This window comes from Mesocricetus auratus, unplaced genomic scaffold, assembly GCF_017639785.1.
Source record: "Mesocricetus auratus isolate SY011 unplaced genomic scaffold, BCM_Maur_2.0 Super-Scaffold_15014, whole genome shotgun sequence".
NCBI lineage: Eukaryota > Metazoa > Chordata > Mammalia > Rodentia > Cricetidae > Mesocricetus > Mesocricetus auratus.
In genome coordinates, this window is record NW_024429186.1 from 29,232,227 (window position 1) to 29,249,554 (window position 17,328).

The following is a 17,328-nucleotide window of genomic DNA, read 5'->3' on the forward strand; positions in this document are numbered from 1 at the left end:
TGCATACTGATACACTGGCTTCCCTGGAAAAGTTTGACTAATACAACAAGGAACAAGTCTGTTCATGAACCAAAGAGCCACTCGCTCTGGTATTCTAGGATAGTCATCAGCCATTCTAAATTATAAGAGAGGAAGAAACCTGCCAATAATAAAGCCAGCACCAAATGAGCAAAGCCAATCCTAGCAGAAGAAAGACACTAGGTCATGGTCACCTCCTTTCAGTAACTAGACATCCTTAAGAACAGAGAACAAAAATTCTCTTTGTTGTTTAAGGTAGCTGGGTTCAAAGTACAGCTTTTGGCATCTGAAAACATACTAGATGACAGAGCATTGCCTAAATAAATCATTCTCTCTTTGGAAGAAAGATAATGCCTCACCAAAATTCTCTCAGCCTGGCATACATTAAACCCTCCAGCTTCCGTTTCTGCCCAAAATAATTTTTAAAGAGGTGGGCCGAATAAGTTTTCAAAAGAAAAAAATATGGCTGCCCTGAATTCCTGCACCCTAGCTCCCCAGACAAGAACCCAATCCCAAGTGTCTCACTTTTTTTTCATTGTTCTTTCTCCCATCTGGAAATTCTTCCTTCACTGTCTCTAGGGATTTATGAATCAAAAGCAAATTGTGCACCCCCCATAGCTCTGCCTAGCCCCATATATGTCTCCAATCTCCTCTGTCACTGTATTTAAAGGGGAAAGAGTCTTTATTCTAATCTTAGTACAATTCTCCCAGCTCTTTCCTAATCCCTCCACCTGTGAGATAATTGCTGGCATGGGGGGGGGAGAAAAACTCAATAGTAATCATAGACTTGCACACAAAAGGAGGCAGATAAAATTGGAGGAAAAAAATCACAAGCCCAGAATTATCCACAATCTGACATCTACTGCAGAATCAGGATGCAGGCAAACTCTGCACAGGAAGAAAAGGCACACTGTGACAGAAAAGGGACCATTTGAAAATGCCATGGTTTTAATTGTTTCTAGGCATACAATAGAAGAGATGAATCTACAAACAAAAAACAACAACAAAAGGAGGGGGCAGCATCAGTTAACTATTCACAAGTCATCCATAAGCAATAAACCAGCTTGTCAAATAAGTATTCCTACTCAATAAGCTAATGCAACAATGAAATTGCCTCAGTCAAGAGTGCCCCTGCTTTGGTGATAAAGAGGAAAGAGAGATACTAAGATACATTTAGCTAGTAACTGGAATATAACAAAATCCTGTTGATCCAGGTGTCTAGTCCCACTCCATCTACTCAAGCTAAAATCCCAGCCACAGGTCTAGCTTTCAGTTCATATGCAAGATCAAGTTAAAAACAAAATATCCATATAGAGTAAATAGGCTTATAAGCTAAGATAAATGTGAAGTTTCTTGTAACTCCATAAATAGTTTAAGATACTTTCAGTAAAGTCCTAAACACTTCTTTTCTAGTGTATCTCATTTCTTAGAACTTTCTATAAGATGATTTATCACAAATTTACTGTTTTGTAAGAATAAATTAGAACAGCAGGTTCTGAGGCAGGAACTAAGTCAATAGTTACACAAGTTCCCGTGGTGATTCAATGAATTTAAGGAAGTTATAGTAACTTGGAATCATTTCATTTACAATGAAATACACATGCGCGCACATCATAGACAAAAGAATGAGCAGCGACCCTCTATTTCATACAAATCAGGGTGGCACTTTATTGTTTGAACAGATGTGAGCTGAATAAAGCTAGCATACATAACGTAAGCTGATGCAGGAACAGAAAATAACCTTCCTCTTGGGTAGAGATTTTGACACTGTGCTCACAATAGATTGCAACTGGATGTGATCATGTGACTGGACTCTGCCAATCATAAATGATGCCCAGCTGCCTCTGCCCTTCAAAACGTCCTCTGTGCTCTCTTTCTTCCCCTCTGTGCTTAGCCAAAGAGAAGGACCACACTCTGCAGAATGACTAACTTACAGGTGGAAGGTTCTGGGTGTCTGAGTAGCAGTGTGGAGCAGAGTCAGCGCTCCACTAACCATGGCTCTGCACTGCAAACCACAATAAAAAGTAAGAAATGTTGAAGCTTCTGTCAGTGACTTGACTTGGAGGTTGCTTCTCATAACAGTGAGCCCTCCCTGACTAATATATATTACAATTTCCTTGTACCTCACTGATTCTCACTATTTCCCACTAACTATTCTATATTTTAGGATGAAATAAAATGTTTTAATGTGTACGCATACTCATATATATACAGATGCATATGTATGTACACTTAGAAGCCAGGGGACAATATTGGGTGTCATCCTCGGGAATGTTGTCCACTGCCTTTGCATCAGGGGCTCTTACTGGCTCATCAATTAGGCTCGATTGGCTTTCTAGAAAACTCCTAGGAATCCTCCTGTCTCTATCTGCATGGTGCTGAGACCACAGGAGTGTACACTCTGTCTGTCATCTTTAAATGGGTTCAGGATAATGAACTCAAGTCCCCATGCTTCTGAGGCAGACACTTTATCAAGTGACCTGTCTTCCCACACCCAAATGTTAGGATGAAATCAATACTGGCTAGCAAGAAAACATGAATAGATGTCACTACAGTGTCAATATATCACAACACTATTAAAAAAACAAAACAGAAAAAAACAAAATCCTAGGGTTTAGGAGAAGTCTTGGTGAGTAAAAGTGCTTGCTGCACAAGCCTGATCACCTGAGTTTGGATCCCCAAAACCTACATTAAAAAAGTAAAACACAGTAACCAAAAATAAAATTCTATAACCCTAAAATCCTATAGGAAATGAGTGGCAGAGATTTCAAGAAGCTTGTGAGACAGCTAATATGGTGTACATAGTGACAAAGAGAGTCTGTCTCAAAAAGATATTGAAAAGTAATGACTGATATGCTAAGGTTGTCCTCAGACCTCTACATGTGTGCCATCATATATGTATATCTGCATTCACACATGAATAAACATATATATACATATGCCCATACATCTCTCTCTTACATACATACACACACACATGCCCACATACACACACAAAAATCCATATTTGTCTCAGAAAGAAAAAATATTTTCATATTCTAGATAACATATAATAGATACTAAAAATAAAAGTGTGTGTGTATGTATATGTGTGTGTGTGTGTGTGTGTGAGAGAGAGAGAGAGAGAGAGAGAGAGAGAGAGAGAGAGAGAGAGAGAGACAGCTCTTGGAGAATCAACATATGGAGGTTTCCTTTACTGTCTTATGAGATTTTCATGAGCAAAGACTGAGTTTCATTCATTTTATATAATCTCCTGTGTTCAATACTTGATAAATTCAATTATACTTTATTGTTACTGTCAGAGGGAAGAGAATATAACTTCATAAGAGCCACACATCCTATTCTGTACTTAGTATGTGTTAGTATAGATAATTCAGGATTATATACACTGAAACTACCAATTATGTGTTATTATTTATAAGACTTATAATATATATTACAATATATAGATGATATATTAATATATAATAAGGTATTGTCATCTCCATTTTTCAGAAGAGAAAACTGATGTTCAATAAAATTAATTGAAGTCTGTTTTGGTATCGTGTGTGTATAAGTGGAGATAACATCATAAACCTGTAAACCTTTTAAAAAGAAGCTTTAAAAGTCTTTGATTTAGGTAAAGAATGGATGGTAAAAATCACATTCAACTCCCCGTTCTGAGACTGTATCTTCTAGGAATATTAGAAGCTATACCTCTAAAGTCTCATCAACATGACTGCCTAAATATGAGCTGAACAAGGACAATAGACGAGCTAATGTGGAGGTGGGGACACAAAGAACTACCGGCAACTAAGGAACGCTGAGTTGTAAAAACCATCTTCCCAGTGAAGAGCACACCAATTAGTTATCCAATCGATATGGTCATCCCCAAAACTGTATGCATATTGTTAATGAAAAAGAGGCCATGAATTTGAAGGAGAGCAAAAGGGTTATATGGGAGGGTTTGGAGGGAAAAAAGAGAAGGTGGAAATGATGTCATTATATTATAATCTCTAATAGTATAAGAAGTATGTATATTTTTAAATCACTTCAAAGAATACTTCTGGGAGAGAAGATGTGTTCTCCAAAACAAACTGTCAAGCAAAGAGCAACAGAAGAGCCAGTGAACAGGAAGGAGCACTGTTCATCTCCAGGGGACAGAGCTGTCACCATCTCTGTACGTCCACAACAGAAGAAGGTATAAAAGTGTCCAGCTGCCAGGTTGAGCAAAAAGGATTGGAGGGGAGGGGGCTAGGTGTGTGAATCCTCACATGTATTTTATTTGCTGTTATTTTTGAAGGCAAGAAGGCCAAAATCAGGAAGAGATTTGTAAAGTTGACAAAAATCACAATTTTCTACAAATTCTTTTGACCTAATTTAGGCAATGACTCTACAAGTTCTCAGATTTTATGACATTTATTTCAGTAGTAGATGAGTTCACTATTAAACAGATGCAGAGCACAACATAATGCAACTAAATCACTCTTGTAAATATTTAATATCATTGCCTTTCTTTTTTCCTTTTAACAAATCACTATCAAAGGCTAAGCACATAGTAGAAAACACATTTATTTATTCTACCCTGGAAAAAAGCATAGTGCTCATGCATTTTATCTATCTAGTTCTCCAAATGACTTTGACACTTGAGGGCTCTTGTGATCAAAACAGTTTGAAGGAAAGCAATTTTGTAACCATTGAAGAACTGACTTTGTGCTGTGATCAACATTCCTCAAAGTTACTTTATGGAAAGACCCTAAAGTTAACCAACCAATCAGATACACAGATAAACCCTGGAGGAAATTAAGAAGAAGGAAAGAAAGGTTATTTGCCAAAAAATACGCTCTCACTTGAGAAAAAGTAGTATTTTTATTTTTATTTGTAAGTAAAATGACAACTATTCTGAACAAAAGAAAGGAAGGAAGAAAAAATCATTAAGTGACAGTTTAAAACATAGTCCTTAGAGTATATCCTTACAGGATATTTTACAGGCTCCCTACATGCATCTATTCTGTTACATAAACCAACATAGAACACCAAAATCAAATAAATAAATGGGCATAAAATATGTTGAAAGTCAACTGGCATCACTATCTTACTTCAGCCAATAAAAAAAGTCAGCATAATGAATCTTAAGAGACAACACTTCATGAAGCCTTGAAACGTAGAACAACTTACTGACAATCAGGTCTCAAACTGCAAAGCTATTTGGGAGAATTGTTTATTTATAAAGTTCACCAACAGTCCCAGAACATCTCTCATGTGGCATTAATAACAATGGCCTCAGCAGCCTTTGAGTGCTCCACACAAAAGTCATTCAGCAGTGATGAGAACTAAGTTTTAGTGGCCATTTGGTGGGAGGGAGAAGAAAACAGTGTTAGAACTCAGGAAGTCTGGGCCAAGACTACAGATTGTCATTGTGATACCTGCCCTCTTGGCATGTTTATTCATCTGTAAAATTACAGTGCAAAGGACTAAAGAATTCTAAGTTCCCCCTCTCTCTGAAATTACATGCTTCTAAGATCTGAGCCAACAAATCAGCATTTTTTAAAAAGTAACTGTAAACCAAAATGTTTTTGCTTTCTTCATGGTTCATATATTTCTGTCAAGTATATAAAAAAAATCCCATAGCTCCTTTTGTTCACAAGAAATAGCAAATAAATCTATCAAAGACCTAAAGGACAAACAGGCTTATCAGGATTGTGGGTATTTTATTTATTTTGTTGTTGTTGTTATTTTTAACATGCAAAGCTTGAGGAAGGAGGAGGACCATGTTTCCTCTTGGAGAGAGGCTGGGTGCTCTCCGTGGTGCTGAACTCTGAAACAGCACTAATAACTCAGTGATTTCTGATAGACAAATTTGTACAGGAACTCGGCACACACGGATGAAAAAAATTATAGTCACTAACTTTAGGACACTTGCAATTTCATGAGTTAATTATTTAATACTATATGGTACCACTTAATACACTTTTGCCAATGCTGTATCAATTATTGCAAGAGATCTTCCAAGTAGGCCTTTTACAAGTAAAAACAAACAGAAAGTTAAAATAAATGGATCATATAAACATATAAACAAAATTCCCGAAGGTGTTGGATGACATTAATATCAGTGAGATATGTTTATGATTAGTGTTTGTTAATGTTTATGATTCATAAAGTAATGTTTTGTTAAAGGCAAGCTCAAATGTAAGTTGTATACATGTGCATGTGCGTGTGTGTGTGTGTGTGTGTGTGTGTGTGTTGCCTTAATGGATCCTCTTCTTTGCCCTTTTTAATCCATAGTTATAGCTCTGTATTAGATTTATTCACATGGACACTTGGTATTCCACATTCAACTGCCCCATGAATCAGCATAGAACTAGGAAACTCACCGTAAGCCATAATTTCAACCAAGGCACTTGTAAATGCCAATTATTGGTCACTTGGGAAACAGAGGATTATATACTTTATTCAGAAAACTGCATCTCTGTTGCTAGGTAGAAAAACCCAGGCAAATTATCTATTGCAGGTGAATCAATGCCCACCACTTCATAGTGGACAGACAGAGCACAACAAAATCTTCAGCTGTATGTGCAAAGAGCTCACAATCCCTTGCTAAGCCAATGATCCCTAAGCAAAGCAGGAAGCAGGTCTTTCACCTGAATGTTCACTGTCTGAAAAAAATTCACAGCCAAATACTTGGTATTTCAGGATAAACAACCTGAAATGAGAGGCATAGCCACACTGACCGTGAACCTGCCCCCCATATTTCAAAGTACGTAAGGTTGTATAGACCTCATGGTAATTTTTTCTCATTGTATGCTGACATCAGCTCTTCCTGCAGTTCAGCAGGCCATTATCAAGAGTGCTGTTTACACACGCTATATGGACAACCATTTAAGTACTTAGCTAATACAAACTGGAAGTATTTTAACAAGACTGGTTTCTAAAACTGTAGTTGTTTAAACATCTGTGTTATGCATTTCACTAGGAAGCAGTAATTTCCCCATTGAAATAAAGCCATCTTGAAAAAAACTATTCCAAATCAAAATAAAAAATACGGTTAGAAGCATTTTTTAGTGGAATCCATCCAAAAGCTTTGTTCTAGAGGCACTAAGGCACATTAGACTCAGAAGGGATTTTAGAATTGTCTTGTCTCAAGTTTTTCATCTGAACATCAGTTTTAGTTTTCGATATTCTTGTTCAAAATAAAACTCAAAGAAGTGGAATTCCATAGGTAACTCTGAAGAGTACATTTGCTTTATGGAGCCTCATGATCTGTGCTGTCATACAAAGACTCAGTGAAAAGACCCTGCTGTCAAGGCCTGGAGGGATAGCTTCGTGGTGTTTACCTAGTGTGCATTATCACACACAAAAAGGCTCAATTTTATTTAAAACTGTATTTCTCTAAGTTGGCTTTTTTCTTGATACTTGGGCAATATATACGAAACTTCTATATATGGACAAGGGTCTATAAACCTTTGCCTTTCTCAAATGTTGTTTTCACAAGATGGCAAAATGGCTTACTACATAAGAGAGTACATCCTGAGAAATAGCAAAAATTCTCCCAATTTTTAAATGCACATTTATTTTTTTCAATTGAGAGTATTTTAAGCCAAGTGATATACAGATTTTTAAGGAAATATGACATTTAAGCTTATCTAGTTAACAAGTAAATAATTAGGCTCAATAAAAAGTGTTTTGTGAAGCACATGACACAACTAGTTGATTTCTAGACTCTTTTATCAGCAGCGTAACACAGGAGTCATTGTAGTGATGATAGTGTGCTACAACTCAGACTAACAAATTCATGTTTATAGCTATCACTATTTAAAAAAGGATGTGATTTTCAAGGCATATTTAAGCCATTTGGTAACTTTTAATATCAACAAGGGACAAATGATTATAGAAACAAGTTCAACAAGTTTGGTGTGACTATTCCAAGGAAATGGGTTGATTTTCCTATATGTGTTTATATTTGCAACATTTTGCTTCATTTTCTGAAAAGTAGAATACACACACACACACACACACGCGCGCGAGCACACATAAAAACCCTCTGGGAGGGCCTAGATCCTGCTCCAAATGATATGATAGAATTTAAAAATCCCCCATTGAAGGCCTCACCCTCCCTGGGGAGCAGAAAGGGGATGGGATAGGAGGTTGGTGTGGGGCAAGGGAGGAGGGGCGGGAGAGAAAACTGGGATTTATGCATAAAACAAGCTTGTTTCTAATTTAAATTTAAAAAAGAAATAAAAACCTCTGAGGTTTGGGATTTATTTTTGATGGTATCAAGCCAAAGTTCTGACTCTCATTTCAATAATGGATCTACAGGCATTTGCAAGGCACAGTCATTAGTTTATCTTTAAGTAAATATTTTGATTGTCAGACAGCTTGTTGCAAACAAGGCTCTTTTCCAAGTGCTCACTCCTGATGCACCCAAGCCGGCTTGCACATCACTCATTCAATAATCTGTGCTTGTGCTCCAGTGCAAGATTGTCCTAAGGAAGTTGAATAACAGGGCAGGAATATCGTGCTTTGTGGGCTTTTCATTTACAAGGACTCCAGAATATGGGGCCTGAGTTTTCCCTCAGTTCTGTGGTCTCTGCACTCCATTACCATAAAGCTTAGGAAATGAGCGATTACACATCACCATCCCTCCCCTTGTAACTGCTATTACAGAAAATCACACACTCACAAAATAGCATTAATTGTCAGAATTAGCAACCATTTAAAAGGCAGCTGTTCTTTCACTCTTAAATAGGCTCCAAATTTCAGATTCTCCCCATGTCTTGGCTGCTCCATCTATGCCTCTTACACACATATACACCACGCAGGCACACACAATGAATCCTTAGGCAAACAATTTTTTTTAAATGATCTATATTCAAGAAAAAAAACCACCACAGAAAATCCTGTTTATTAAGCAACATTTTTCACCCTGGTATTTGCCATCACTGTTACAATGGGCTGGAAAGCTTCCAAACTAAGCAGCAGTAGGTTCCAGAGCTGCAGGTGGAGAGGCTCTGTTTTGTGTGGGCTGGGAGTGGGGGTGGGAGTGCAGTATCTCTTTAAGAGTCAACAGTAAATTAACTTGCCCATAAGAGTGAAATAATTAGCAGTTAGTAGCTTATTAAAAGGATGGCAAAGGCCAAGCTGCCATCTGGGATCTCCAGTTTCTTCTCATTGTTATTATGTCAAGATGTGCCAGTTGCATTAGCTTTCATGCCACCGCTCCTGCCCTTACTTTACATGTAAATTTTAGTGAAAGATGCAACACACTTTTAAAATCACATGTCCATCAGAAAGCATTATTAGTCTGTCTTCTTACAAAGCATATGTTCTTCTACTCCTCTGCTATTCTACTCACTTCTAAATGCCTAAGGGGGAAAAAAAAGGAAAAGCCAATGATATCAATTAGATATGGTCTTTGTGTAACAGGAAACCTGAGCTTCATCAAAAGCAAGGCCAAGCTGCCTCACAAAGGTACAACATAATTGCCACTGTTTACACACAGCAGAAACCACAATGCCTCTGTCTCTCACAGTCCATCCTTAATGAAGCTAAAGGCAGTGAGGGCCTGCAGTGGATTGTTAGGCAGGCAGATTCAGTTCTGGAGATGGAATAAATATGTACATTCAAAAAAACAGAGAGTATCATGACATAAACTCATGGAGTGACAGACACAACATGTCTCCTAGTCTGGCAAGGGTGCATATATGTATTCATAAATGTGCACGTGTATATTAGTGTATATGCATGTTTATATGTATCTTTTGAAATTTTAAGCTGTATACTTGAAAGCATGCATTTGATATACTTTATAATGTATATGCTATGCCCCCAATGAAGATAAACAACACACAAATAAAAGCTATCCCGTATGTATTCACCCGAAGCATACTCACTTTTTTGAGTCTGAGAATTTGAAGAGAGGAGAAATTGAATAACTAAAGGATTACCTAACAGTTTCCTTTAGAAATAAAAAAAACTAATATTAAAAGCTGTAGTAATGCCAGACAGTGGTGGTGCACGCCTTTAATCCCAGCACTTGGGAGGCAGAGACAGGCAGATCTCTGTGAGTTCGAGACCAGCCTGGTCTACAAGAACTAGTTCCAGGACAGCCTCCAAAGCCACAGAGAAACCCTGTCTCAAAAAACAAAACAAACAAACAAACAAGCAAAAAAGCTGTAGAGTACAAAATAGACTCTCGTTAGGTCAGTTTAATTTACAAGAGATAGTTGAAAACTGCTGTTAGCCTCTCCTCTCATAGACTCTAGCCATCAAGTTTCAGACTTGCTCCCTCAGTCCTATATACTCAGCATCTAGCAGGCCATTGGCTCTCCAAAAATACTTGTTGAGGACTCATTGGGTTCCATGAATATTTGTTGGAGGCTAAATACCTTGATTTGATAATATTGAAGGAGAGACTACCAAATTCAGATATACATCACACTGTAATGTATTATTTTTTAGTACTCCTACAAATGGAAGCTACATAGGAAAGCATATTATACCTCATAAACCTATCAATGAATTTTTGGACAAATTGTACCAATACTCAGAATCATAGACATTGCTGCCCTGAATACCTGAGAAGGGGATCATGATAGATTCAAGCTTAAGCACATCAATAAATGCTTCATGCTGGTACTATTATCAACATTTTTCTAGCAGGAAATTCTTTTGAGTTCTTTATACAAAAATATATAATAAAATAATACACTGTGATTCAACACATTCTTTACCTTCAGGCGCTATCAAAGTCAAGTTCCTATGGCTGTACATACAGACCTGCTATTGAAAGCTATATATCCCATCAGATCAACCAACTTGACTTGTTAAGCAAAAGCTCTTGCAAATAGGAAATCCATAAAATAATTTATTTTATGTATTGCCAACTGGAATTTAGCCGGGACAATCCACTGGCATAGTGTATGTTTTATTAATAGAACTATTGTTCACATTTACAGTTTTTAAATGGTCCAAAACAAAACAACTGTGTAAAAAATGTCCAAAGAAATTTTCTGAACAAGAAGATAAAGAAGTCACCCACCCTTCATATTTTAAAGCACCATTTCAAAGTCATCACTGCTGAAACACAGAACAACTAAAACCAAGCAATTTACCTTTTATGTTTCAAAGACATCCATTTTTGCACCAAAGATTTTCAAAACATTAGCAGAAAGGGGAGGGGGAACATGGAAAGTAGGCCTTTTAAAAAACAAAGCGATTTTATTCATTGTTAAGAAGACAAATCAGTGGATGAAAAACAGATGAGACAAGAGATGGAACTGTAACATTGCCTCTATTTTATTATAATTAGATATTTATAGAGCACAGATGAGTTTATTTTCATAATTAGTAGCTGGCATTGCATTTATTAATTTGCATAAATAGTTGGCTATCAAGACAGTAACTTATTTGCAGGGCTCTTGAATTCTAGCAGGGACAACAGAGAGCTCAACTCCTCTAGTCAGCTCCCTTAATGTTATTACCAGCGAAATACAGTCTATATGAAATGATGTTCAAGTTCATGGAGCTTGATTATCACCTTCCAGTTTGACCAGTGTTTGCTAGTTTAGCATTAGAAGGCCAATGATCAAATCTACATGGGGAAAACACACACTAAATAAGTAACCTCTAACATCTAAAGGCCTAGAATAGATGTTTGGCTCAACTAGTCCAGTAAGAAGAGTTCTGCAGGGAAAAAGAGAAAAGAATTGAGTATCCATGACAACCCTTATGATATACATCTCATCAGTCCTTGGCAGTTATCAAAAAATGACAACTACCTCTTTTCCTGCTCATTCTCAACAGTCTCCACACCCTCCTACACACGCCTACACCATTCCACAAAACAAACTTCACAGAACACATGAATCAAACTCTCTGATGGTAGCAGTAGGCGAATGAAGGACCTCTCAAATTGACTGCTATTGACAAAAAGAAAACTTATCATGCCAACTACTGACATCCAACAGAAAATCTTGGAGAAGTAGTTTACCCCATATCTTTCTTCTCTAGCCATAGATCAAAGCTTGTGATTCATCAGTTGACTTGACACATTTGGCAACTGCTATGTATAGTCTTTGTGTACTCACAATCATCTACAGGGAGAGAATGAAGTCAGAAGCTGATGTTTTATAAAATATACTTCCAGTATATCTTGACCCTCTAGTGATATAGAGCCCATATTCTTACACGGTAGCAATCATTTGGGGAAGAGAAGGGTCTCCTGACTCGGACAGGGTTTGAATACTGCTATTTGCCAGTTTCCACCACCACCACCTAGCACTTTCTTCCTCTTCCTAGTCCTGGCCTTTATGATAGCTATGAGGTCTCTGTGGCATCTGAGTTGGCAACTCCTGCTCCAAATTCAATTTTGAGGGACATTATTTGATCACTTGTCTCAGTATAGACAGTCTCCAAATGGACAAGAGAAAGAGAAACAGACCCAAATAGACTCTCAGTTCTTAAGCAGATGTCATGGAGCTAGAAAAAAATGCTGATTTCTAAAGAACTTCTTTGTCAGGCACTTCTGGGTAGAACCTCACTTGCCTTTGGCCACATGCTATCCAATGCTCTTTTGAATGTAGAGACTGACATTATGCATGAACCCCTGATCAGTTCCATAGATTTAACTTCACAGAGATTACTGCTCTATCACTGGGCTTTTATTGAATGACAAGATCCGAGCCATAGCTATACTTTCCTCTGACAAACATTTGCAATTAATCCAAGACCTTCCTCACTTTTAGCCTTATACAATCTGCAACCATTTCCTTCTCTGATACTTGTATATACAGTGCCAAGAGAAGACCCAGTAGAGGAGGGTAATAGAGTCAGGATGCCTTGCTTACCCCATGACCTTTAGTATTCTTTTGTTTAGTGGGTTGCAGTACTAAGGACAGGTAAAGGGTGTTAAGTATTTGAAGGAGATGATGCCACTAACAACATCACAACTGAAAAATCAAATCCCACCTATTTCTGGCCCCATATTTAACCCCAACCATTTGCTTTAGTTAAGCATTACTCAGTTCTATTGGAATCTATCGTGTACAGTTCTGAACCAAATTCTGAGCTCATGTAGTATGACTGAAAGTAGTGTCCAAGACATAGCCACTTATACTTTTCTGGGGGAATGTGATAATTGAAATGGACTACATCCTATGCGTCGTGCAAGACAGTTAGGTATAGGTAATTTATAACAGAAGCATGAAGTTTGGCAGGCCTAGGAGACAGAGCCTTAGGATATTGAGAAGAAAAGGGTATCTAAAAGCATTTTAGAAAGAAATCACAAAGAAAAACTCCCAGGAAAGGAAAAGCAATGTGGGTTGACATAAAGGACACCAGAGGCTTTGGAAGGTTGCAGGACTGGCGGAGGTCACAGTGGGGTCGGGTTATATGTAAAGCCTCAGACAGAAAACAACTTGACGATGACTCGATGAGAACCTGCCAAAAGCTTTTGAGCTGCTGAGCTACATGAGCAGATTTAATTTTAATTTTGCTTTATTTTCACTTTGGGGGAAATGATTGACAGCAAGATAAGAAGGACTTTGAATCCCTTCTTCATGCAGCACATTATTCTAAGCACATCTGGACATTAACCAATGAAAATATTTGTCTTCTGCATATTTTCAATCTATGGAGTAGGGTGGTCCAATTCCCAATAAATTGAACATAGGTTGTGAGAAAGATGCGTGGGGGGAGAGCTCAACTCTGCATGTGACACTCAAGGACAACATCAAGTAAAACAGGTATTGTAAGTGTGACTGTGGTGGGCAGAGGAACAGAGACAAGGGGCTGTCAAGAGAAAGGGAGAGCTAGCAAAGTAAGCAGGGCTGCCAGGGAAGCTGGTGGTGGCTTTGCCTGAAGCAGTACTTTTGTATCTAAGCACCAGCAAAAAGGTTTATTTAGAAAAACGGCCACAGTGGAGACAGCTCTGAGCGAGGTGGCTAATCCTGTATCCCAGGTGGTAGACAGCAGAGTTTACACAGTTCTCCATCAGTGGACTGACTGGAAGGGAAAAATCACAGGGAAACAAACTAGGAAAGGATAACGACCAAATAAGTTCTGGATGCAGGCAGAGATGCAAAAGACACTCTAGAGCCAATCCACTGACTGCCTTGGAGGGGGCACAATCAGGAAGGAGGAAGTTAGAAAGGGGTTTCTGCTGTGTGGTAAGGAAGAGTGGGCATTGGAACAGGAAACTGGTCTGTAGACAAATGTCACTAAGGTTGACTTTGGACATACTAAGGGTGACAGTACTAGGTGACATTTATATGGCTATATGTTACAGCAAATGTAAGATGGCAGACTGGAACTTAAGACCAATCAACGTCTGAGAGGCAGCTAGGAGTCAAGTACATGGAGATCATACTTAAGTCTCAGACAGGTCACATATAGTACTTGTCAGGGACGACACTAATTTTGGATTTGATTCTCATATAGAAATCACCTAACATCTCACTGAGCCTTGTTATCAATACCATTAAACACAGGAAATGTCACCACAGACCTCCAAGATGAATCATGGATATTAAGTATGATAAGGCCTACAATGCAGAGCACAATGGCTAGCACACAGGAGTGTAGCTGGTAGTGATGGCAACAGCGGTGACTTACAGAAAGAAAGTTCATATGCAAAAGTCCACAGGCACCGCAAATGCCAGTTTTAAGGGAAAGATGAAGAGTCAAGAGGACGGAGGGCATAGGAGAAGAGAAAAAGAGTACCATACGTTTTCAATAGGCTGAGTCATGGGCAGATGGGTGGTTTCATCTATAAAGAAGTCTCTGGCCACTGACCCCTTCCTTTCCCCACCTACTCATTTCCAAAGGTGTCATTCCAGCGATGGGATGAGGGTTCAAGGTGGCAGGTCTCTGAGAATAAATCCATCCAAACTCAGTACTAAAGGAGTTAGGCAACCATCCAAGCTTAAAGCGGAAAGGGCCAAAGCACTCCCAAGGCAGCTGTACAGAAAACTCAAAACTGAAATGAGAGATGACCAGTTCACTGCCCAGTTCTCAGCTGAGTGTTGTGAGTAACTCATCAGCCCTGTCTTTTGGCCATATCTTCACACTAGAATTTACTCTCCCTATTTGTGCTATTTGGCAACTTTCAAGGGAAACAGCAGTGCACTGGCCCACCAACACAGGGCAAAGTTATCCAGGAGGGGTGAAGTGGGTGGAGATAGTTATTTATAATTTATCAATTAGCTGCTCCTGTACTCCAGAACAGCTAATCCAATTTGAGGCAGGATCTCTGAGCTGAGGAATGGATAAGTGAGTTGAGCCACCCAAAGGTTCGAAGGCATGGCAACTATCTGAAGCCCACCCACTTCTCTTCCCTGATCACCTGCCAAAAGTCTGACTTTGTACACTAACATCCCTCATCACCTCTTTCTCCTCTTCCTCCTTCCGGTGTAATATGCTTTTATTTCTACATCTCTTCCATGCTTGCCTGGTTCCACCCTTCTTTGCCTATCACTTTAATGGAAATACTCCATCTCTCACAAATACAAAAATTACAGCACTGAAGAAAAAAGAATAAGAAAGAAGCACTCCAAAAATCTACAGTTAGTAAAATTAGGCAATTCTTCAATCATCTCTCCTTTCTCTTCTGTGAGTCCCAGGTGCTGATGATACCCCCAAATTCAGTTATTATGAGACACCATTTTCTATCTCCCCTGTGCCGGAAACAAATGTCACAAGAAGGATCTTAGAACACCCTACAATGGAATAAGACACATTTCTGCACAGCATGTCTACTTCCAGAGACTCTGTTCCTAATAGACACCTCATGACATCAAGGTTCAAGCTGGCTTTATAGGGAGGCAGAACCAAACCCAACACTGAACATGGGGTTTACCGAAGGGCAATCATCACCAAGGCTTTTTAATTTCTTTCCCATGCTGTTAAAAGCGGTAGCTTTTAATACACCCTATGTGTTCATCGGAATCGATGGTTCCCCTCACATACATGAACAATTCAGAATGCACATTGACAGGTTCATGGAATAACAAATAAAGTGATCTATACCTTTACTTCTACCTACAGAAAAGAAGCAGAGGATCCAGTTAAGGAGAGGAAGCATGGTGTCCACCATGGAGGCGGCAAGAGAGAGCAAGAGAAAGAGAGTGGACATCAGCACACTGCAGGCACACTAACAGGTAAAACACATGGCAAATCTCAGGACAGGCAGCACAGGAAGTTGTCCCACATCACCCTCAGGAGGCAGCACAAAGCAAATGCATGATGGGAGGCATAAGAAACAAATGCCAGAGTCAGCCAAGCTGCTTCCACTGACTTCATGTTTAAGCTCCTTCTCATTCTTTTCTTCCCACTTATATCCTTACAAACATGGCAAAGTCTGCATGCACAAGCACTGCACATCCACAGGGATATGAAATTGCACACATATAACCAACCTTAAAAAGCATGGTTAGGGAAAGTCTTTGAGAATCTCGGTTCTCTTGTGTTTTCCCAACAGTCACATGAGACATGAGGACCAGGTTGTGACATACAAGTATAAGGGATGCACACATAACACACATAACTCCCACATGTATTTGTGGACACCAACTATTAATTCTGGAGATTCAGTGGTAACCATGCAGAAGCTCCCGTCTCCCATGTGCAGGGATTAAAGGAAGGCGGTGGGGTCCTGGTGGGGAAAGGAGTGGTGGGTTTAAGATAGTCACTGTAGGGTAAGAATGGATGAGGGGAAGATGGAAAAGAATGAGAGGGCAAGGAATGAAGTCAAGGGGTTTTCTTAAGTCAAATTAAGCCTCCAATAGCAACTTAAAACCTTAGTGGCACGATCACCCAGAAGAATTCTGAACCTTTTCTTGAAGCCCCATCCAAGGAGGAATTCACAGCATCTGTGTTTTCATAATTCTTTTCTTTTCTCTTAAAGGGACACTAGCCTGGAGCATGGTTTTGGACTTCATAAATTTCAAGGCGGTGTTGGTTTTATAGAGAGCAACCAACACCATCTTGAAATTTATAAAGTCCACACTGTGGTTCCTGCTTTGGAATTCACTAAAAAAGCAGTCTTATTAATTCGGGATGTCCTCAATTGCCCACCTCCAACTGTGAAACAGTGTCTTTCAGCCCTGGATGGTTACTTGATCTGATGGCGTCTCCCTGACGACCAAACCATCTGATAGGTCAATTTGAGAGAGTAGGGGAAGAGAAATGGTTGTGTACTCTCCAAAGACCAAGAAAAAAGATCATATGTGGAACTCCTCCACAGATCCTCCCAAAGGAACATAGAGTCTGATGTATGTTTTGAAAAGAAACAGATAAGAAAAATTAAAGAACAGTCTTTTGGTGACATGGCAAGGC

At 38.9% G+C, this 17,328-nt stretch overlaps 1 protein-coding gene and 1 long non-coding RNA gene across 34 annotated transcripts in view; both read right to left on the minus strand.

The window, feature by feature from the left end:
• The window catches only part of Nrxn3 (neurexin 3), a 1,553,154-nt gene that overhangs the window by 1,413,634 nt on the left and 122,192 nt on the right, over positions 1–17,328 (minus strand). For 18 of the 33 annotated variants that reach the window (XM_040743334.1, XM_040743332.1, XM_040743331.1 and 15 more), the window contains one exon: positions 16,021–16,032. The exons of the other annotated variants lie outside the window; for them this stretch is intronic. In XM_040743334.1, the coding sequence (XP_040599268.1) occupies positions 16,021–16,032 (12 nt within the window). The remainder of the gene's footprint in view (positions 1–16,020; positions 16,033–17,328) is intronic. 33 annotated transcript variants of the gene reach the window in all.
• Positions 10,882–16,006, minus strand: LOC121139433. The gene is made up of 2 exons (XR_005876389.1): positions 11,987–16,006; positions 10,882–11,679 (listed from the first exon to the last, which is right to left on the minus strand). It is a non-coding gene; the product is annotated as an uncharacterized LOC121139433 (long non-coding RNA).